At 39.0% G+C, this 23,402-nt stretch overlaps 1 protein-coding gene across 1 annotated transcript in view; it reads right to left on the minus strand.

The window, feature by feature from the left end:
• The window catches only part of ASXL3 (ASXL transcriptional regulator 3), a gene marked incomplete at both ends in the record, with an annotated part of 128,485 nt that overhangs the window by 55,495 nt on the left and 49,588 nt on the right, over positions 1 to 23,402 (minus strand). Inside the window, 3 exons of the mRNA XM_084280174.1 lie at positions 2,934 to 3,055; positions 16,050 to 16,161; positions 17,508 to 17,616. Coding sequence (XP_084136300.1) covers positions 2,934 to 3,055; positions 16,050 to 16,161; positions 17,508 to 17,616 — 343 coding nt within the window. The remainder of the gene's footprint in view (positions 1 to 2,933; positions 3,056 to 16,049; positions 16,162 to 17,507; positions 17,617 to 23,402) is intronic.

The raw sequence follows: 23,402 nt of genomic DNA on the forward strand, positions 1-23,402 counted from the left end.
TGCATGCCAAAACTCTCCAGTGTGAAAATGAGGTGAATCAGTATGGAACTGATCAGCACTGATTGGAAATCTGCATGTGACAGCGTGCCAGAAACCTTCTTTTCAAAGGTACAAGATCAGCAACAGCTGGGCACACATACCCAAGCACTTCCAAAAGCAAAGGGAAACAGAAATCCATAAAATCTGCCATCAGAGAGCCAAGCATAAAAGGCAGCTCTACACCACAGACTTGTTTGTCTAAACCCTCATGAATGGGAACTGTTTTGTTGGACATTACACTCAGATACTATAAAAGAGCAGAACTGACACTCCCTCGAAAATGAAAAAGAAGCATGAAACACACTCAGTGGTAAAACACACCAAACCTTTCTTTCAGCAAGGACACTATGCAAGGCGGTGAAGCTAGGAAGTTTCCAGACTGAAATGGTAGCCCAGCTTTTGAAAGATGAGGAGATAACGTCTGAACTGTGACACAGACCTGGTGAGAGTCCATGGAAACTGCAGACCTCCTTAATCCCTGCAAAGTACCCCAGATCCACTGCTACCAGAGAGAAATCAAGACAAAGAGACAGGGCTCAGAAAATGCCCTTTCCTCCAAGCTCCGAACACAGCTCAAGAAATGCAGTGTTGTGACTAATTTGATTGAGAACACCCTAACATGCAGGCTACTACAAGGAAATGTGAGATTGCTCTTTGCAATCTAAACCCAGGAATATACCTCTAGAATTCATTAAAAATAAAATCATATGTAAATCCAGCATATAATACTAAAAGAGAATTAGAGTTGAGAAAATCTAATTCTAGCTCAGATCTTTAAGCAGTACTATACATATCTACTTGCTTCTCACTTTAAAGAATTACAAAGCAAATACACACGAGATCAAGTTAATGTGAAGAACCCACTGTCTTTAAATAAATTGAGTAGGAAATTGTTTGAAAGACTCCTTGTAGGTTTTCATTTGTGAAGACTGTTTAGTAATTAATAGGGAAAAAAAGCAATAGCTGGGGAAGATCCTGTTTACAACATATATAATGCATGTGTGTTTATATATATATAAAGTATGTATGTTGGTAGAGTATAAGGACTTGCTGAGAGTGTGATGATCTTCTGTTACATTAGCATGGAAACAGAAAGTTAGCATCGGTTGCAGGAGTGTTGCATACAGCAGTCTAAAGTTTCTTTTGTATTCAAAGGTTCTACAGGTTCTTCTGTGTAAAAATTTTAGGTATTATGTATCCATTAAAGCAACAGAAGGATTGAATATTGAAGGAATAAATTTCCAGCAGCCATTTTAGAAATAAAATCACTGTTAAAAGTTTATTCACCTCTGCTACAATATCAAATGAAATTGAATCTACAATGTGTATATGGCAGTAGCCAACACCTGAATCTTAGAGAAAACAAAGAAAAAATCCTCTAGGATTCCACAGTTTAAATATCCATTTGTGTAATACTGAACATAGAGAAAACATTTTACTGATAGCTGTAGTAATATTCTCATACTCTGAAGTACAGGATCTAATTACCATCAACTTAATTAAAACTAATTTATTTTTATCGATTACTTAACTTTCTAATGTTGCTCTAACCCTACTGCCTTGGGGAATGCTTGCAAAGATTTCCATCAATGTTATGACTTTTGATATTAATTAAGCTATTCTGATTAGTTTGCCCCTTTTAAAAATGATTCTCAATGCTATACAACTGCTAAGTGACAAATGCTGAGTTTAAACAGTTACACAAATTCAAACATTCATGGCTTTGCTCTTTTTTCCCTCCTTTATCTTTATCTGCTCCCTCCCACCCTACAAAAGTTCATGTATCACAAAAGGCCTGTATAGAACAGTTTCCAAAAAGTATTTATTTTTCACAACTATCCACACAGTTAGTGAGCTGCTTTGTGCCCACTACTCATTTTTCCTGATATAAGACCCCGATCTAACAATCCTTTCCAGGCCTCAAAGCCTCTAAGTACGAGATAACTTGATGTGAATGACAAAGATCTAATAATTTTAGTGGATCTAAACTCAAGCTGCATGAAAAACTAAGTACAAATAGGTAAGTGTTTTGAGGAGACGTGTACAGGCTTTGCTTAACTTAAACCTAAATCAACAACTCAGCAACAAACTACCCCATGAAATACTAGAGCTCCATTAACCATAACTAAGAGAGCAGTTATGAAAAGCACTAAACCAAACATAATTTCCTTATGCTAGCACTTTAGAGAAGTCGTATTTCATTTTTTATAGTCTTTACAAGACTGAAACAATTCCTACATACTCAAAACTAAGAGGAGATAACAATAATTTTTTAATTATAATTTTTTAGTTTTTCTTTTTTTATTTGCCCAGCTCTAAACTGAACTAATTTGGCACTGCTAAGAGCTGACTTTCAATAATCAGGTACTGTTGCCAAGCTTTACTACTTATCATGCAATCTAAAACATCCAAATCCTGTTATTAAAGAACCAAACCAAACCCAAAACCAAACCTACCCCACTTCTATGTGTTGTAGTGTCAAATACAACATGAAAGAAAAATTACTTAACAGTCCATAAAGAAAAACTGAACAGCAAATATACCCAGATTCTTACCTATTCGCAGAACTTTTTTCAAGATTTTTTTTATTTAAAGCCTCAGGTAACATGTCCAACACAAATACTTACATAGGAAAAGCAGGGATGTGATAATATAAACAATTCTACTTACTTGAAAAGCACTTTAAAAAAAATCAAACCCAAAATAAATAGCAGGTCTGAATCATCTGTTTTTTTTAAAAAAAAGGAGATGGAAAAAACCTCCAGCAATACACCACTACACAAAGCACTAAAAGTCCTCAGAAATACCTTGAAATTCTGCTGAGATCTTACTCGTATAAGACTGACACACATGCTAAAGGGAAGCCAATTGATTATCAGTCAATACAAGCTTACCTGCTTAAGTGCTTTCTTTGTGTGCTGCTGGAAGGAAGATACTAGCTTGCTTTGCACCGGTGCATTAGTAAGGCTCGAATCACGATTGGAAGACATTTCTTCAGATGTCTGCTTTGGGCAAACTTTATAAAAAGAGAAAAAAAGAAGAAGAAAATCAGAATACTGTTACAGGGGTTATCTTTGGTATCTCTGAAAGTTCTGAGGACACAAAGAGGGGAAAAAAAAAAAAAAAAAAAAAAGAGACAAGTGCCTAGAAAACTAAAAGCTCACTTTAAGAAACTCAACTATTCTTGAGGTCCAGATGAGCTGAAAATGCAGCCATATTGTACATAAATGAATTGCTTCACAAATATCTGTACCTCATCGCACACTTTCCATGCTGTTTTGGAGCCCTTGCATATTTTGCCTTCTGGGTCCTGAAAGGTAACTGAAATCCTTTAGCTCTGGTTTCCAGACAGAAGCTGAACAAAAATTATCTTCTTCACTGGAACATTTTTGATGGATTGTTATGTGCCTAATCATGTACTTATACAAGAGACACCGATGACCCTGTGTTCTAGAAATATTTATAAATATGTAACTTCATGCTAGTTTGTAATGGCTTCTTAGGAGCCAGACTCATCTATTTTATAAGTACTTCTTGGTAAAGCTAAGAACACATGCTTTCCTGTTTAATGGGTAGACTGGAATATCCTGCAAAGAAGAATTCTGGTCTCTCAGGTAATACACACTGCCGCTTGTCAGACTTCTAAATAATATGTGTTTTAATGAACAAATACCACGGTGCTTACATTAAATAGCCTCCTGAATACATGTTGTGTGAGGCACCAGAAAAGTCTGCTGGCTAAAAATAAAGGGAAATATGATTAATTGTGTTTTTAAAAAAACAACCAACCAGCTTTATTAAACAGGTATGAAAGCTGTGAAAATAGCCAGAGGATCCTATTAGTCTTGGTAGTCGGTGAGTAGGACTAAAAGGGCTGTAAAAACCTTTCAACTCTTAATGCTTTGCATTACTATTACTCTCCCTGGTGTCCTAAGACAGCCCCACTAAAACAGCATTAGCATGGATCACAAAATTAAGCAGCTTTTTTCCCCGTTCTCCTCTGCTGACATTCCAAGTCTGTCTTCCAACACTGCTCAAAGCTGGTTTGCATGTGGACATACCTTCTTTATAATGCTCTGCAGCTGTGTATCGTTTTCCAAGGTTTGCCATGCTCCACACACCTACCAGAACAGTCTGAAGGCACTCAAAGCAGCTGCACAGCCACGTGCCAGAAATAGTTTTAGCCCAGTGTTTCCGCTTCCCTATCATTTCCTCCTCCCATCCTTTTGTGGGATGAGCAGACACCTGAAGTTGTGTTTTAAGTCCCTTGCCTCTAGCAGTGATTCATAGAAGAAATAGTCTAATGACTTTTTCTTTGTGTTTGTAAGAAAAAAGTAGAGTGGGGGCAATTTGGTTAGCAATAATTAATAGCCACTGTAAGATGCACGTGATATTAAACATTTGTTTTCGCAGTGAAAGGAAAAATAATTGATACATACCTCACAAACAGAGAACACACCCAGTTTTATGGCATAGGCATTATGTCAAGATGGTTTTCGTATTAGATGAAAAATTTTCATTAGCAGATAAGACAAATCCTATCTTGTCACAAGATCTAGAACACATTTGTCACTTTTTTTCCCTTATACTTGAAGGATTTGTCAAAACATACAAAGAAGCTGCAACACGAAACAGCTTCTGAGTATTATGGCATCACCTGGTTTGGATCAATCTTTCCCACATGATGAGCAAAGCTTACTATCAAAAAAGACAACTTAGAGGAGCAGCAAAGCGTCAGCAGAAAACAAACAATAGCTGGTTTATATAATCTAAATCACTGCAATAGCTAACCTCCTGAGACAAAGAACACCTACATCAAAATAAAAACCTGACATTTCAAATTACACAGCTTTTGTCTTTTTTTTTTTCAAAGAGGTTTTTTTTACTGTTTTCTGCCAAAGTCAAAGAACTGAAGAAGCAAAAAACAGAAAGAATGTGAGCACACAAAGTCTGCAGTAAAGGACAGGAGAACAGGACAATTTTTTAAATGACTGAAAAATAGAAACTGTTACATGCTTAACTGTTCCTCCTAAGAAAGGATACAACATGACCTGTCATGAAAAACCTATTCCTGTTCTCTGGGATGACTGCACCTCCTACCACGTTCTTGTTCAAATGGGAAATCCTAATTATTATCCAAGAGTCTCCCTTATTTATTTTGGTGATATAGGCCATCCTGGAGAGATCTGGGAACACTAACTGATGATGTACCACATTGCGACTGTCAAAGTCACAATACAGCACAGGAATACAAATACATACAGTATCCTAGTTTTGGCTAGGATAGGGTTAATTTCCTTCACAGTAGCTGTGTTTTGTGTTTGTGCTGACAACACTGTTGATGACACAGAGATGGTTTTATTACTGCTGAGCAGTGGTTACACAGAGCTAAGACCTCTTCTGCTTCTCACCCCATCCCACCAGTGAGCAGGCTGGGGGTGCACAAGGAGATGGGAGGGGAAACAGCCAGGACAGCTGACCCAAACTGACCAAATGGATATTCCATAGCATATGATGTTATGCTCAGTACATAAAGCTGGGGAAGAAGGAGGAACAGAAGGGGCTGTTTGGAGTGACAGTCTTTGTCTTCCCAAGTAACTGTTACACATGATGGAGCCCTGCTGTCCTGGGGATGGTGGAACACCTGCCTGCCCATGGGACTTGAGGAATGAATTCCTTGCTTTGTTTCCATGTGTGGCTTTTGCTTTACCTGTTAAACTGTCTTTATCTCAACCCACAAGTTTTCTCACTTTCACTCTTCCAATTGTATGCCACATCCCGCCAGGGAGGAGTGAGAGAGTGGCTGCGTGGGGCTTAGCTGCCAGCTGCAGTTAAACTGACACATAGGTCTGTATTAGTTTTGTGCTTTCATTCATTTTTAACAATAATCCATGAAATTGTGACAGGGTCCATTAGAGACCATACTTCTTACTTCCAGCATTGCTTCAATTTTACATAAAAATATTATGAGTATTTTGGCTTCTTTTGCTTCTGAGTTTTTAAAGCTTTGACAACTGAGTTAATCCAAGAAACGGGGATTGTTCCTTGAACAGATGAAGCAACAGGCACTGAAATCCACTGAAACAATGAACAGATTTCCATCTCTGTAATCTCTTCTGAAGGTACAGAAGCAATACCTCACTCTAGGCTGGTTCGGTTCAGTGCAACCCAAATCCGTTCCTTCAGTTTTGAAAACCAGACTTGTTCCTGTAGTCAATGATTTCAGAAATAGATACGTGAGGCTGAAATCCACTGCTTAAAATTTTTACAATGACATGGTCATTAGAGAAAGCCAGCTTCATTAACAACAAATGATACTTATTTCATTCAAAAACATATTTTGTACTCGTACAAAATATATTTTGTACTTTATATTTTCCTTCATATATCTAGTAGCTTAAAATAGTAAGAAGCTATTTTAAATAGTCTCCCATGTTTTAATTAAATTTTCACTTCCATTTAAAACTAGTTTCAAACAAATCCTGGTTATACACCTAACCTTCTAGTAAATAAGAGATGTCATTGCTTATTTTCTAAAAGTAGAAGATACAAACATTGAAAATCTAAATACATTATGTTAATTTATGGAATTGCTTAATAAGTTATACAGTGTGTTCCCTTTATTAGCAAAAAATAATACCAAAAATTATATATGAGCTTTATTTAGAGGATAATCAAGTTATTTTTTACAAAACAATATGGATCGACTTTTTTGTAGGAAATGAAACACAAAAATGAGACAATGACTACATTTGTTCTCTAAAACATGTTCTGCTACTTAGTGATTTAAACAAATCTATGCCAAAACATCACTATACTACAATGCCTGTGACCACAGAAAATTGTATTTATTTGTTCACTTATATGGATAAAGTCCAAATGCATTTCTCTGAATGGGTCAGAAATCAAAAAAGGAAAAATATGCCAGGTAAATATTTAAGTGCTTGAAATGAACATTGATGATCCTAGTGAAAAATACAATGCCTTAGGAACAGAGCAGCCATTTCTGCTATGGAAACCAAAGAACACAGTGGAAGAAAAACAAATTCAAGAAAAGTCAGTGGTCTTTGTATGTGTGTACCGCTTTGGAAAGGTAAAACCACTTTGTCCATAAACACTGAGGATGCATGAATATTATCAGATCCTTGTTTACTTAAAAAGCTTTATCAGAAAAGTACTAAAAATAAACTGGATGCTGGGGAGGATGAAAAGAACCCTGAAAGAATGTGACAGATGAAGGAAAAATATTTGGGTAGCAAATAAAGAGGATTCACCACTACTACAGTAGAAAAAGAGAACAAGAACAGTTTTAAGCCTACAGGAGGCATTTCCATTTAGTGGAGAATAATTAGGCTCCATTCCTTAAATCGGCTTCTTCAAGGGCCAGGACTGAGTGAAGGAATAAAGCAAAAAGCAACTATTAAGCCATAAACTGTTAAGTTATGAGCCGGAAGAGCAGCTGGGTTTCTGAAGATAAGACCTCCTTAGTGAGTGTTCAGAGAGTGTTAACATGAATGATAGAATTAGAATTGGTTCGCAAAAAGAGCATGCTAAAAATGTTTCAACAACCTCCATTTAAAATGAATTCCTCTCTTCCATTTTTCTGAGAACAGTTTTGCTAATTATTATGAAAGGCTATAATTTTAAAAGATAGCATTGCTGATTTTTATATTTAAAATTTTAAAGGCTATCTCTTTTGTTATGCTTTATCTGCCCCACCCAAGGAATATGACACCTACATAAAACATATTCAAAGACGTGTTTCTTCAAAGAAACAGTTTTCATAGGAATACAACTTAAAATTACTCTGTCTTACTGCCACTGAAAGTTATTATGAGTAATTATTAACAGATTTATGAAACTAGAGGGACAGAAAAATTCCTGGAGTGCTTTAAGGGGCTTATTTTCCCAAAATAAATAGCACAATTAATTCTGATTTCAGACAGACCATGCCATTTAAAAATCAAACCAGGAAAATCAACAGCAGTTCATTTCTTTCTTTGTTACAGAAACCACAGCAGATGAGAAGGATTGTTTACTAATGGCCACGTTTCAAAACACAAATTAATATTGCTACCATATGCCAAAGACGAGAGTCCACCTCGAGCATAAAATGTATGCATACACTCTGGAGATATGAAACTTCACAGAGACCTCCCTTACAAAAACATACACACAAAATCTCTCTCTACAATATCCATAAAATGCAGTATTTTCTTCGGGTGACACAGATCTATACTTGTATTGACATAAATGGTCATGTTCTGCCAACATAGATATATCAAGTAATTCGCATCCATCAGTCTTTGATCTCTAGAGCCCAACTTGCAAAATCTGAACAAATCAGAACTTGACTGTTACCATCAGATCTTAAAAATGAAAACCAGTTTGGAACTTAGTTAATTGTACCAGTTCGCCAATGCAACAAAAACAGATGCATCAAGGGTACTACTGTAACTGTAATACTCTTTTTGAAAAGCAATACTACCATGTGAAATAATAAATAATACTGAGTAGTATCTTTTGGAAAAAGACATCAAATACCACATCAGCTTGGTAGCTTGCACTGAATCGCACTGTATTCTCGGCATGCTTTTGAGCCTAAGTATTTCACAAAGCTTTGAAAACTGTGAATCCTTATTCCAAAGGAAGTCAACATTTTCCACTAAAAATATACAGCCTGTCATCACTAAGCCACCAATTTCTCAGGCCTCATTAACTTACTCTACTGTACAGCAAATAAAGCAGAAAGATCTCTCCCTCAAGCTCCACAGTATCTTCTCTCATTCTTATGATTCCCCTCCAGTGGCAATGAAACAAACAGAAGTTAAACTTGATCCTGAGTATTTTCATTTTATAGCTACTTGTGAGGAGATGGAAAAAAAACACACCAAAAGAAAAAGTGAAAAACTGTCTCTTTCTGATGTCATCAAAACTCTGTAGGTTTGAGCTGCTCCGTTACCACCTTCTGCTTTTAGAAGAGCCTGTCCCACACCCAGATGTTGTCATTTCCAATGGACATATTCAGCAGAATCATCCCAAGAGACAAGATGCTAAGGATAACAGGTTTCCCTGAATTGCCAGAAATTCCATTCCCAGAAAGGAATTGGACATCTAAATGTGGAGGCAAGTTTCAAACAATTGTGAATATTCATTCCTCCCTGTAGGACTTATCCTAGTGGCCTCCTAGTCCAAAAAGCATGAGCTATTCAAGAGCACAGCAGCTACAAAGACAAAATTTCAGGATTTAGCATGAATCTGATATTCTATCATCCATCATTTCATCCACCATCTCTAAGAAAACTGTCTAAGATATTAATTCTGCTGTTTCATTTTCATAATTGAAGAACTTAAAGTTTTAGGAAGTGCTGAAAACCTAAGTGTCTCAAGAGGACTTATGCATGGGTTGGATTGCAGAGGGAAGTCACACTACTACATCCTCCATGGTTCCATCATTGTGCATTCCACTGGCTCCTGTGAAGACAATTTTTAATCAACTGTGTGTTCCATAGCAGATGGATTAGCCTGGCTTCCAAAACCCTAGGGACAACTGCTTTTCTGAGAACACTTTTATAAGCACACACACAACAACCAGGTGATCAGGCCCAGTCAACATGGGTTTATGAAAGGCAGGTCCTGACAAACTAACCTGATCACCTTCTATGACAAAGTGACTCATTTAGTGGATGAGGGAAAGGCTGTGGATGTAGTGTACTTGGACTTCAGCAAAGCCTTTGACACTGTTTCTCACAGCATTCTGATTGAGAAACTGGCTACCACTGGCCTGGACAGGCACAGCTCTGCTGGGTAAAGAACTGGCTGGGTGGTCGGGCTCAAAGAGTTGTGCCAAATGAAGCTAAATCCAGCTGGAGGCTGGTCACAAGGGGTGTTCCCCAGGGCTCAGTCCTGGGTCCATTTCTGTTCAACATCTTTATCAATGACCTGGATGAAGGGATTGAATGTTCCCTCAGTAACACTGCAGATGACACTAAGCTGGGGGGAAGTGTTGTTCCTGAGTGTAGGGAGGCTCTTCAAAGGGCTCTGGACAGGCTGGATCGATGGGCTGAGACCAAATGAATGAGGTTCAACAAGGCCAAGTGCAGAGTCCTGCGTTTGGGACATGAAAACCCCTGTCCAGCACTACAGGCTTGGGGCAGAGTGGCTAGAAAGCTGCCAGGTGGAGACAGACCTGGGGGAGCTGGTTGACTGCCGACTGACTATGAGCCAGCAGTGTGCCCAGGTGGCCAAGAAGTCTGATGGCACCCTGGCTTGTATCAGAAATAGTGTGGCCAGCAGTTCCAGGGCAGTGACTGTGCCCCTGTACTTGGCATTGGTGAGGTCACACCTTGAATATATGTCCAGTTTTGGGCCCCTTACTACAAGAAAGACATTGAGGTCTTGGACCGTGTCCAGAGAAGGGCAACCAGCCTGGTGAAGCGGCTGGAAAGCAAACCTTGTGAGGAGCGGCTGAGGGAGCTGGGGCTGTTTAGCCTGGAGAAGAGAAGGCTCAGGGGGGACCTTATCACTGCCTACAGTTACCTGAAAGGAGTTTGTAGAGAGATGGGTGTTGGTCTCTTTGATCAAACAACAGGTGTTAGGACAAGGGGGAATGGACTGAAGCTGCGCCAGGGCAGGTTCAAATTAGGCATTAGAAAAAAGTTCTTCACTGAAAGGGCTATCAGCCATTGGAACAGGTTGCCCAGGGAGGTGGTTGAATCACCAACCCTGGATGTATTTAAAAGATGGGCAGATGAGGTACTCGGGGATATGGTTTAGTAGAAGAAAGGTATGGTTGGACTCAGTGATCACAAAGGTCTTTTCCAACCTAGTCATTCTGTGATTCTTTAACAGAACATCCTATTGATGGGCAAGAAGATACTCTAGACATTGTTTTCCCAGGAAAAAGTAATTGGGATTTTAATTCTTTTACTGACAGCATCTTTACATGCTGCCCCTGCATTTGAGGGAAATGCAATTTCTAAAAAGGTACAAGACTGCTAGAGAGCTTCTACAGAAATCCAACTCCAAACAAAATCAACTGTAGCATGAAGAGTGTCTTCAACATATGCCTTGGGAGAAGGTGGGGAAAGAGATTTCTCCACAACATCTGAAAAATCCTGAGGTGTGACCGTTCTAGTTGTCATTTTCACAATACTGATGTGGAGTAACAGCTTTTGCCAAGTCATGTGTTTATAACTGTGAGGAATTTTTACATTATGAGTCTAATAAAATTGTTCAGTACCCTGCATTTATACTGGGAAAAATGTGCCTGCTGGGGAATAACGTGATTCTTCTCTGAGTGTCAGCTGGTACTTTTTACTCTGAAAGCTGAAAACTATCATCTAAGAGCCCACAAACAGACTGAGGCTGTTGATTAGGGTTTCAGCTTCTGCTTCCAACTAAGTTTAAATTGGCACTTTTTAAACTCTTGCTAAACAATTTCTGATCACTCTGTCAGGACTGGAGCTTCTGGACTCTACCACAGTGGAAATAAGAGCAAATAAAAATGCAATCAATTGTGCAATTAAGAATACAATGTGCAAACAATGTCCATTTTCATATGTATCACACATACTAAGCCTAAAAGGAGACATTATATCTATTGACCTTTTCTAAAACACAAGTCAGAGAATTTAATGAAGCCATTTTTTGTACTGAGTCAAATGTTATTTTTATGTCACAGAAGTGTTTCCTGGGGAAAAAAAAAATCACAGTTTTGTCTGAAAAATTTAATTGATAGACATCTTGTTAGGATTTGTCTCCTAGACCAAATATTTTCTATAGAAATACCTTTTCTCAAATATTTACAAGCTGATTGAGTCACCACTTCATCTTTGATAAGCTAACTAGAGTATCCCTATTAAATTTCCCAGAGCAAAGGTGGTATTTGTTCACTCAGGAGTTCTTGTATGTCTTTTCCAAATCCTTTCCTATTTCTCTTAATTCTTTCTTACAGATACACTGAATGCAATACACTAAAAATCATTTAACTAGTGTTATATCCAAAGGAAACATCATGCCTATATTCTTTAATCAGTCCTACCACAATTATAGTCTGAGAACTGCATCGGACTAATTAGCAAAAGTATTTCATTCATGTTCAATTCATTTTCTATTGTGAACCTTAAACGCTTTTCAGATGTAATGATTTATTGAATATGTGTTTCCACTGCCTAAATGTGACCTTTTTTTAACTCACTTTAAAGTCTGAAAAATTCATGCTGTTCAACTGTGATCACTTACAAGGCAATCAAGAGGGGTCTCAACATTATTATTTATTATCAATAAATTTAATCAAGAAGAACTTTATACTTTTCAGAAAGTATTGACAAAGATATTCAATGAAGAGTGGTCAAATCATATTTTCAAGAGAACAGCAAAAATACCTACTGTGGATTGTGATTCCTACACCTTTGCAGATCTAATAATTTGTAATTTTACGATTCACCTAAACCTGGCTGCATTTCTCAGGAAGGGACCTGCTTTTAAGCCAAGCATTCTATACTGTAAATGAAATCACTGACAGAATTCTACATATGTATCAACAGATACCTTTAACTACAAAACTTTTGATCTCAAGAAAAGCTATTATCAGACATGTTTAATACTATATTCTGTACCAGCTGACTGATAGATGTGCTGCCTTCAAGACCTTATTGATCACATTCAGCATCAGCCTTTGTATACACAATACAGACTCACTACTGCCATCCCATTTACTATTTTCAAATACCACTCCCCTACCCCCCCAAAAAAAGTCCATTAAGATGTCTTGTTTTCAAAAAGTTATATATCACAGAATCACAAGTTTGGGAAAGACCAAGATCATCGAGTCCAACTGTACCAGTCCTCTACTAAACCATATCCCTGACCACCTCATCTACCCGTCTTTTAAACACATCCAGGGAAGGTGACTCAACCACCTCCCCGGGCAGCCTGTTCCAGGCCCTGACAACTCTTTCAGTGAAGAATTTTTTCCTAACATCTAATCTGAACCTTCTCTGGAGCAGTTTCATGCCATTTCCCCTTGTCCTATCTGTGACCTGGCTGAAGAGACCATCACCCACCTCTCTACAACCTCCTTTCAGGTAATTGTAGGTGGTGATAAGGTCTCCCCTCAGCCTCCTCTTCTCCAGGCTAAACAACCCCAGGTCCCTCAGCCGCTCCTCATATGATTTGCCCTCCAGCCCCTTCACCAGCCTGGTTGCCCTTCTCTGAACTCGCTCGAGGACCTCAATGTCCTTCTTATGGTGAGGAGCCCAGAACTGGACACATCACTTGAGGTGCAGCCTCACCAATGTTGAATATGGGGGCAAAAAAATATATTGTAGTTTTCCAAGGTTTGTTAAAGCTGAAACATGAGGGGAAGTTCTCAGCTTTAAAAACAATCTAGGTGTAATCTACTGCTCTACCCCAAGTATTTTAAAATATTTTAGCAGCTGCTTTTTTTATGTCACCACAAGTGCTAGATTATTTTTATTACCGTAAACTGTGAAAATAGTATGCAGCCTCCTCCCCATCAAAAGCTAGCGATTTTCTACTTCTGTCATCCTTATTTACATCCTACCACTCCTAAATAATTGCCAGGTTTTTGCCATGACTTTTATTTGTTTATAACAAGTAACATTGACTTTTGCTTTCCTGTCTGTAACTGTATTCACACTGCTTTTAACCGCCCTAATTCTTCCTGCCACTTAGTGAAGTGCACATCAGCAAACTGAGCATCAGAAACTGTTGAAGAGCTACAGATATGTATGTTCACTTATACATGCAGTATATATTACATAAGCATACAACCACTGCACACACAGAGCCTGTTAACTTACAGACATAATATATGAAAGAAAGTGAAGAAGCAGAGACTCTTTTTTCCACTGAGCTTCCAATCTTCACCACCAGACCCACAACAACCAGTCTTAGGTAGTTCTGTCCCTCCTCTTGCTGAGCACTTTGTGATGTTTCAATACTGCTAGCAGAGACACAGAAATAGCAGTATTGGTCCTGTACAGGTGCAGCATGCAAGCTAAGTAAGTCGCTCAGGATCAGAAAGGAAGTCTGTGGCAGAGCAAGAACATGAGCTGAGCCTTTTCAGGTCCCAGTCATAAACAGGATACCCTCTCACCATATACACTGTTGCAGTTTTATGTGACTGGGCCCCGGTTGGGCGGGGGGGAGGTTGGGGAGGTGGGGGGCTGCAATGGTGGCCTCTGCAAGAAACAGCAAGAGGCACCAGAGTAAACATCGTCCGGTTCAAGGCCAGAGTCATTGCTGACCAAGCCCAAGCCCATCAGCAATGGTCATAGCACCTCTGGGAATCACATTTAGGACAAAAAGCTCTGCAAGCAGCTGCATTTTGCGACCAGAGAATGGAGTGAGATGTAAGGAACTGTGCAGACACCAAGGTCATTGAAGGGGGAGGGAGGAGGCACCCCAGGTGCTGGAGAGAAAGATGCCCCTGCAGCCTGTGGAGAAACCCATGGTGGAGCAGGTGTCCCCCTGCAGCCCATGGAAAAGGCCGAGACCCCACCTGCAGCCTGTGGAGAGGCCCCATGCTGGAGCAGGTGGAGACATGCAGAAGATGCTGTGACCTGCACTGGAGCAAGCCTCTGCCAGCACTTGCAGCCTCACCCCCCCAGGCCAGGAAGGAAACCAACTTACGAGGAACTGACTGAAACCCCCATTTCCCCAGTCCCTGCCCCTCCCCATGCCATAATCGGGGGGAAGAGGGAGCAAAATCATGACTAAAGTGAAGTCTTCTAAGAAGGGAGGGGGTGGTGGTGGGGGGGAGTTAGAAGTGTTTTAAGATCTGGAGAAGAAAACCAGCTCATGAGGAACTGACTGAGAACCCCACTTCCCCAGTCCCTGCCCCTCCCTGTGACACAATGGGGGGGAAATCATGACTAAAGTGAAGTCTGCTAAGAAGGGAGGGGTGGGGGGAGGTGCTTTAAGATCTGGTTGTACTTCTCATCATCCGACTCTTGTTTCACTGTGTGTGTGTGTGTAGTGTAATAAATTAGAGAGTTTTCTTTCCTTTATTGTGTTAAGTCTGTTTTGCCTGTGACACTGATTGCAGAATGATCTCTCCCTGTCCTTATCTTGACTCCTAAGCCTCTCTATATATATTTTCTCCCTTGTCCAGCTGGAAAGGGGAGTGATAGACCGACTTTGGTGGGCGTCTGGCCTCCAGCCAGGGCTAAACCACCACAGCAGAGTGAGCCAAAACTGTAGACTGCAGTCCAGCAGTGGGACAGGTTGTGAGGGAGCAGCAGGAAAGAACTGATCAAGAAAAGGTTTATTTCAGAGGTCCTGGGAAGGTTGATTTTTGTATAAAGCATTCACTTTATAAGTACTACATGTGTGTAGTTTTAATGAGAAGAACAGTCATTTCCATTACTTGCAAGTAATTTTATGTGGCTGAAGAACGGTGTTTTCTTTATGACCAATTATTACATCACAAAAAAAAATATATTCCTAGGGCTGCCTTTTGCAAGTTCTTGAAATGTTTCAGTTTGTCATTATCTCAGAGGAAAAAAATGCATAGGGTTTGATACTTCAACATGTCTTTATGTCAACATAGGACCCAGGAGAATCTCTGCGTGAAAGAAAAAAAACCCCAACAAAACAAACCTTTGTTCTGTGCCCTCTTGAGGGACCAACCAACCCAACATGCCCATACTGAAATCAGTGAGATGTCTATACGACAGCTACAAGTCTGAAGCCTGTGGGGCCTAAAACAAAAAAACCCTGTAAACCAAAAAAAATTGCCCACTCAAAACACACCCAACAGCACTACTCATTGTCTTTTACAAATCTAAGTCAAATAAAGGCATTTGGTGTTCCTGATTTCTTTATAAGGCAAAAAAAATGAGTGGGAGTCACTCAAAAATAGTTCCACTGAGTATAAAACGTTACTTAAACCTTTTAGAAATCACACCATGAAATTCTTAAACAAATAATACTTTTTTCTTTTCCCAAAACACACCCTCTAATATTGAAATTAAAACACGTACCACCATTTTCTTCTCCATTATTATTGTTTGTCTCAGCCATTTCAGTGCCATCTAACTCAGATTCACATCCTAAATCCAATGTTCCATCAGTAGGGCATGTTGATTCTTCTTTCTACAGATAAAAAAGAAAAAGAAAACTAAAATTAACAAGGAAAAAATCAATCATGATCCTGCTGCATCTCTGAAAATAGATTACTGCAGTGCACTCTCATCCTTACATTTCAAAAAACCAGAAAAAAATAAAATATGCTTGTGAGTTACTTCAGGGAGAGACATAAAACCAGACTTTTATGAAACAACTTGGAAAGCAAAAGCAAAAAAGCTATTTTGTAAAGTCCTAATATACTCTTTAAAAAAAAAAAGTCAAATAAAATGCAGGAACTTCCTTTTTTAAAAAAATTTTTTTTAAGAGAAACAGACTGGTTTGGATGATAAAAATCCTAGTTTTCCAGCTGAGTGTCCAGAATGCTGCAGCAAAACACAAATCCTTTAATGTTTCTTTTCTGCCGTTGCGTGTTTCCTGAATTCAAATAGCTGAAGCAACCTGGAGCTCACAAGCATGGGAGTGCTTGTGAATACCTGGATTTGTGCCAAGAATATCTCCCGATTTAAAGAAAAACAATAGCATTTTTTCCAGTAAATTAGGAAACGGAGCTTCTGAAAACTATTAATTCAATCTCAGATAAAGAATTTGAGTTATCAGGAGCAGGCAAATCTATATAGTTTTATATATTTTTAAACCCTTATATCAAATATGTCTATCATAAATTACAAAAGATCCTTCCCCCAGCCCAAAATTTTAATTGACTACATTCAGACTGCCAAACGTATAATCTCACTTTCTTGTTTCTCATCTCTGCCACATTCCTCCACTCCTATTGTGAATCCCCCCTACGTCTGACCATGAACAGCAACAAAAAAATTTCACCCACAGAAACCATCATATACATAATCAAAAAAGTAAAATAAAGAGGAAAAGGAATAGAAATAACATAAAGGCAAAATGATATCTCTATAATTATCTTCCGTCTCAAAAGTAATGATGCAACCTGCAAATTAAAAGCTTATTCATATTAGACTTGCAAATAATTTTTTTACTATGAAAAATCAAACATTAATACAATTACTTAATGAGGAAGTCTGTGATCTTCATGAGCTCACTGCTCATAAAACAAAGGCCTTTCTGTGAACAGCTCTGAAAAAGCAGCATTTCAGCTAAGCTACATGCTTTTTATACCATATGCCAAATTCAGGAACATGTATATGCTTTCTAGGATAAAAGATTCAATGTTTACTTTCATTATAAATCCTTTTAAAAGACATCTGAAAGCAGTTAGAAGGACTATCAGGTCATTTCCTCTCCGAAGAATCTAATCTGTTTACCTTTATATCTATTGAGACATTCATAAAATGGATTAATAGCGCTATGTACTTTCCATATACAAAATTTAAACTTACTTTGAGAGCGTAGAGTCCCGACTTCCCAGGGATTTTGAAGAATGTTCCATCACCTACCCGAGTGTTAGTATGAAGCATTGCATTCAGGCAAGCTAATGGAGAGGTTCCACTGAAAAATAAAATTGTGCAGTCCAAGATTGAGTGCCTCTTGTAAAACTATTCCCTCAGTCTCTTTTTTAAAAAACTCGTGCTTGCCTGGCTCCCCCCCACACACACACTTTTTTTTTCCCTTTTTTTCTTTTTTTTTTTTTTAATTCTCTCAACCCTGAAAACATCTACATTACAATAACAGGCCAGTTTCAAACTTAATCATATGCATCTGTCCCCTAGGCTCGAGGCAAAAAGTCTGTGAATTATAATTATGCTTTTCTTCATACAGCAACCAGCTCCACATACTAAGAGAAACAAAGTCCAAATATTTATGTGGAATTGCTTCGTAAATAACACCATGAAGCCTCATTTTTAAAATGTTACAGACAATGTGGCTGCCGCACATGAATGATCAAAACAGTACCAAGTTCAAGGGCAGCTGCATCCCATAGGATGAAAGGCAACAAAAGAATAATAAAGAGCCCAGTAAGAACACATTTAAAATTAAAAGTGATAAATAGTTAAGCTTTCTTCTGGCTTAACATGGTCAGTGTGCATTACTACACATAAATATAAGCACATTTATACTTTCTACGAAGCGCTACCTTTTCTAATTAGAGTTGGTTTAGAGATTAAGAGATTGACCTACTCAAGGTAGTAACTGTAATACCACCGTGGAATGCGTGTTAAGGGACTATGTAAAAAGCAGCATAACACATTAAGAAGAGTGCTTGTACAGAGATGTCTCTGCAATATTTGCATGTTTACAATACAGAAAGTAAATGTTTCTACCCTACCTACACCCTCACTATTCTGCAAAGCTAATCTAAGAGATGGTGGGGAAGAAGGCAGTCACAAATTATTTTATTTCATTTTAATTTAACAATTAAAGTACAAGATTTATAGATGTACTATCACATCTTTGTCCCCATTTACTGACTGATGTACATGGTGTACTCGGGGACTGAATCCGAAAGTGTGCTTCTTCCCTTGGGTCCCCAGCCTGCACGCACGCTTATCTTTAGCCACGTAAATATATTCCACTTGGTTAAGTGGAACAATGCCTGTGCATTAAATGAAGTGTGTTGTTAAGTATTTCAGGATTAATTATATACTCAACTATAAACCAGGATCAGGGCTTCAAAAGTCCATGAAAAACTACTGTTCTTTATTAAGCAATATTGTAACACAACATCAAATCTTTGCTGAAAATTGCGTGACTGATTTTTTTATAAATGCAACTGGACTGGAACTGTCATCTTTCATATGAAGATGCTTTCTGTTGATTTCCATGGTTCCATTAAAACAAAATTTATCCTTACTATACACGTATTCATTTAATGGCCAGGGAGATAGTATAGTAATTGCTCTTGCAGTAAAAATTAACTATAAAGTGTCCTCAGGACAGGAAGTCCTGCCCAACATAATTTACCAATATATTTTAATTGCTACTGGTCACCTAACGTATCACATTACTACAACTAAAATCAAAAAGGTAAAGGTAAAAATGCTGCTTGTTGATAAACACATCGGATATTTAACAGATATCTATGAGTATTCTAAATGTAATCATGCAATATGAAATTTCTGACAAGTTTTTATTATTCCTCTTTTTCCCCCTGCAAAAAAAATCCTAACTCCACATCTGGTTTTGATACATTATAACAGAATACAAAACTAAATATAGTAGGAAGATAATGATATTGCTAGCAGTAGCACAGAAAACATGAAGAGATTTCACTGAGCTTAACGATTACTTAAAACAGTTTTGGAATAAGTAGGATACTTCTCTTTACACGTTTTCTTTATTGTATTAATGTTTGACAAGCAAAGACACCAAGCATTTGATAGAGCAGTTCCAGTTGAGTAATTTCTTCCATATGTTAACATACATAACATGAAGCAATTTCGACTCTCACAGTCTTGGATCTTTTTAGTGAAACATTATAACAGATTAAGACTTTCTCAGCAAGATAGAAAGAACTTGCTGACTCTGCAGTGGAAGACAAACTCAATATATCAAGAAGAAACAAAACTCTGTGTGCATGCATGCACCATTTGTATCCTGCTCCTATTCTGATGTGGATATTCTGGACTCCACGCTTATTTTTAGATATCATTAACCAATTAAAACGATACAAGATGAATGAACCCAAAATAGAGGATTTGGCAATATCTCATGACCACTACTGTGCTCACAGCAGATATCTTAATCTTCAAAGTCTAGCCAACTGGCAAGTGGACAATAGAAACTACTCTCAGACTTACAAAGAAATCTGTATCAATCACTGAGCCAAGCAGTACTTTAACTACTGTCATGCTTGTTTCATACAGTTATCTGCAATTCCTAAATAATTTGGTGTGCAACCAAAGGGTCACAGCCACCCTTCCTGAAAATCAGACTTGGTTACTTCTACAGTGAGCACAAAAAAACCCGCATATAAGTAGGTTGCAAATGAAATAATAATCTGGACACTGTGGGGTGGGATTTATTTTGAGCTAGCAGCTCACACTGAAATTCATGGTATCTTCTACCACTCCGGTTTTCACCCATGTTAACCAATGACTCGCCTATTCTTCTGCCAGCACAGGCATCCTTAAAACACTGTGTCAGAATTCCCAAACCTTACCCACAAGGGATGCTGGAAATGTTTGCAATGCGTGCTACCACAGCACGTGTGACTGCGGCCAGAAAAGCCAGAAATCAAAGATCCCATGATGCAGAGTGATGTCTGAATCACAGAGCAGTTTCTGCGGGATCCATACAACTTATCACATCCTTTCTAAATTCTCCTGCAGCCTCAGGACATATTGGTTCTGCTCAGACCTGCTGGTGTGTATTAATACAGCAGCCAACGACTGCCAAATATAAAGCTGAGCATGTTTGAATATCAAAAATAGCACTGTTTGACCTAAGTTCTTGAAACATGCAGAATCAGTTCAACTCTGACTCAGTCAAATCAAATTGAATGCAGTATATTCAACTGTGTAACTTGATATCTGTGAATTTTTAGAGCCATACATATTTTAAACCTGCTGCAAGTCTTGTTGCCATACTCTACACATGAGGAGTACATTTACCATTTACAGCCTTCAGATGCAGAACTTTCATGCTATTTATCATTTTTTGGGTGAGACTGCTTTAAATCACTGTGGTCTCCTAAAAGTCATTCACACAGGGGAGTCACCCTCTGTAGCAGCCTTTCAGATCGATCATTTTCTGCTTGCATCTTTGTTTTACATACATAAACATGGACACACACATACAAGAAGCCTACCCACACCCACACAATCTTTCAAACAGATTTTAAGAAATGAAAAGTTACTTACTTTCTGTAAAGGTGATACCAAGTTACAACAACCAGCAACATAGGAAAGGGGGAAAAAAAAAACAACAAACAAAACACCGATTAGCCTTCTAATATAAAAGTTGTTGATACAATTCCACCGTTTAAAAGACACCAGGCATTCCAATGTCTCATTAATGCCCTTTCCCAGAATCCCTCTGAGCTGGTAGCACTTAGCACATCCTCCCAAACAGAGTAAGAAAACTCCCGTAGGCAACCAAAGGACGCTTCTCACCCCAACTCCCCCAGCCAAAACCAGCGCTGGCATTTTGTGACTCTGGGCTCCCTCTGCCGGCCATGCAGCCGGTGTCACCTACACCTACTCCGTCCCGCAACACAAAGCTCCGCAAAACCCTGTGCTGGCAGCCGAGGTTTCAGTTGCTTTTTCCCCAGCAACCCTCCCCAAAACCCTACCAAAAAAAAAAAAAAAAAATCTGTATAAAAACCAAACCAAAACCAACCCCAAAACCCCACAACCCACTTATTTTCACACTGTTAACTTCTCAAACACACGCTTTTGTCAGAAGAAGCCTGGAAGGCTTTCTGGTTACGCTTGGAATTGTAATGGTCTTTGCCAGACTGCTTGCCAAGAGAAAAAGTTCATGATCTTGGGAAAAAGAAAACGTTTTAAATATGGAAAATAAATTTGCTAAGGCCAACCTGTCCGGACAATATAGGCAGTGGGAGCTTCCTGGCACCTGGTCTCTGTGCAGCATTTTGGCCACTGGTCCCTGCCGTGCGCAGCGTAGCCCCCCTCCCAGAGCTTACACGGGTTCCTGCTGTGCTCCCGAATTACAGGACTGCCGTAAGAGGAGCACTCAGCTATCAGGAACGCGATCGGTATTTATTTGTTTGAAATCATCTGCTCGTTTTATACAGATCCATAAACAGTCGCAGGGGAGCAACAATTATTACTCACTGCTGGAGACAAAACCAAAAGGCTTCAGAGCTCATTTCTAGACCTGGTATGAAGCCGTGCAGAGTAAAATGCGCTCGTAACGCGTGAAAGTCACACCCGTGACTCTCGGGGCACACAGGAGTGATAATGGGTAAAGAAAATAAAACTTATGAGGGAAGGCGGCAGAAAACACGTTTCTGTGGTCCGGAAAAGCTAAAGAAGGAGCAATTGTAATTTTTCAGAACAACGCAAATGGCTGTTGTAGGCGATGGAGATGAATGTTCTTCATGGCCACTGGGGGAAGGAAAGAAAGTTCACAGCCTAAAAGTGTGAATGTAGCTGTTGATGTTTTAATCAGCGCCAGAACACAGCAGGGAAGGAAGTTTGTGAAATAACCTTCAGCAGAAGATCAAAGGCACACCAGTCCTGGCTGGTACTGGAACCTGTCCCCCCCAGCTTTGTGTTTGTATTGAATGAACGTTTGAGCATGTGCCCAGCACTCTATCCTAGGATTCTTTATCTCTTTAATAAAAAAAAAGTATTGTTTAAGCCCGAGGTTTACCATATACCCTAAGAAATACTGGAGAGTTGACTAGATGTCCAGATGTGCACTGCTTGCTGAAGAGTTTCAGAGAGCGATGCATGCAGTACTGGATGCCTAGTGTGATGAAGCTGGAGAAGCCATTTCCCCCAACTCTTCCAGGAGCTGTGTGCCTGTGGTCCTTATATCATGTGCCAGCAAAGTGTCCAAACTTGCCTTATAATACTGTAGCTGTGACCTAGCTTGGGAGTGACACACCAAAACACCAAGAACCTAAGCAGCAATACCAAGACAAGAAGATATACATCAAGAAGAAAAGCAAACTGCTGCTGATCACTCCAGAGCCAGTCTCTCCCACAACTGTGCTTGACTGAGCTGGCAGTGCTGCAGCCATTAGCCCTGGAGCTGAGGCAAGTTCCAGGCTGAGCTCAGGAGGAACAGCCAGGAGAGGTTCAAACTGAAAAAAACCCAAAAACCCAGAAGTTTTACTGTGTTCCAATGGTAAAGACACAGGATCTTTCCCTTGGCACAGAGGGAAGTAGAGAGTAGAGAGAAATGGCTGAAAACAATGCTGATGAGAGCAAGATTTCCTGCCAACCATCCACAAACTTTTCAGCAGGAAAAGCTTCAAGTTCGTCTAAACAAATCAAATCACATGATAATGATGTCTCAACTGTCTTCCCTGCTTATACTTTGTAGATCCTTACACAGGAAGACTGCAAGCAGTGTATTTGCTTTCTCATCCAACATTAAATAATGACTATGTGCTGGAGGTAAAATTTCATTCAGTCATCCTTCTTTCAATACACAGCAAAATCATGGATTAAACATGTCAATCCAATCTAAACAAATTTAAATTATCAAACAGAAAACTTGATGTGAACAATCAATTTAAATTTTGCTTCCATTTCTTTTCCTATTGCAAGGTTAATTCATTTATTTCCTGACACCCCAATCAGCAAATAGAGCTTTAGTGTAACAGTACTTTTTGCTAATTTGGAGACTATAAATCCATTCAG

This window comes from Gallinula chloropus (genome assembly GCF_964237585.1).
Source record: "Gallinula chloropus genome assembly, chromosome: 2".
Classification (NCBI taxonomy): Eukaryota; Metazoa; Chordata; class Aves; order Gruiformes; family Rallidae; genus Gallinula; species Gallinula chloropus.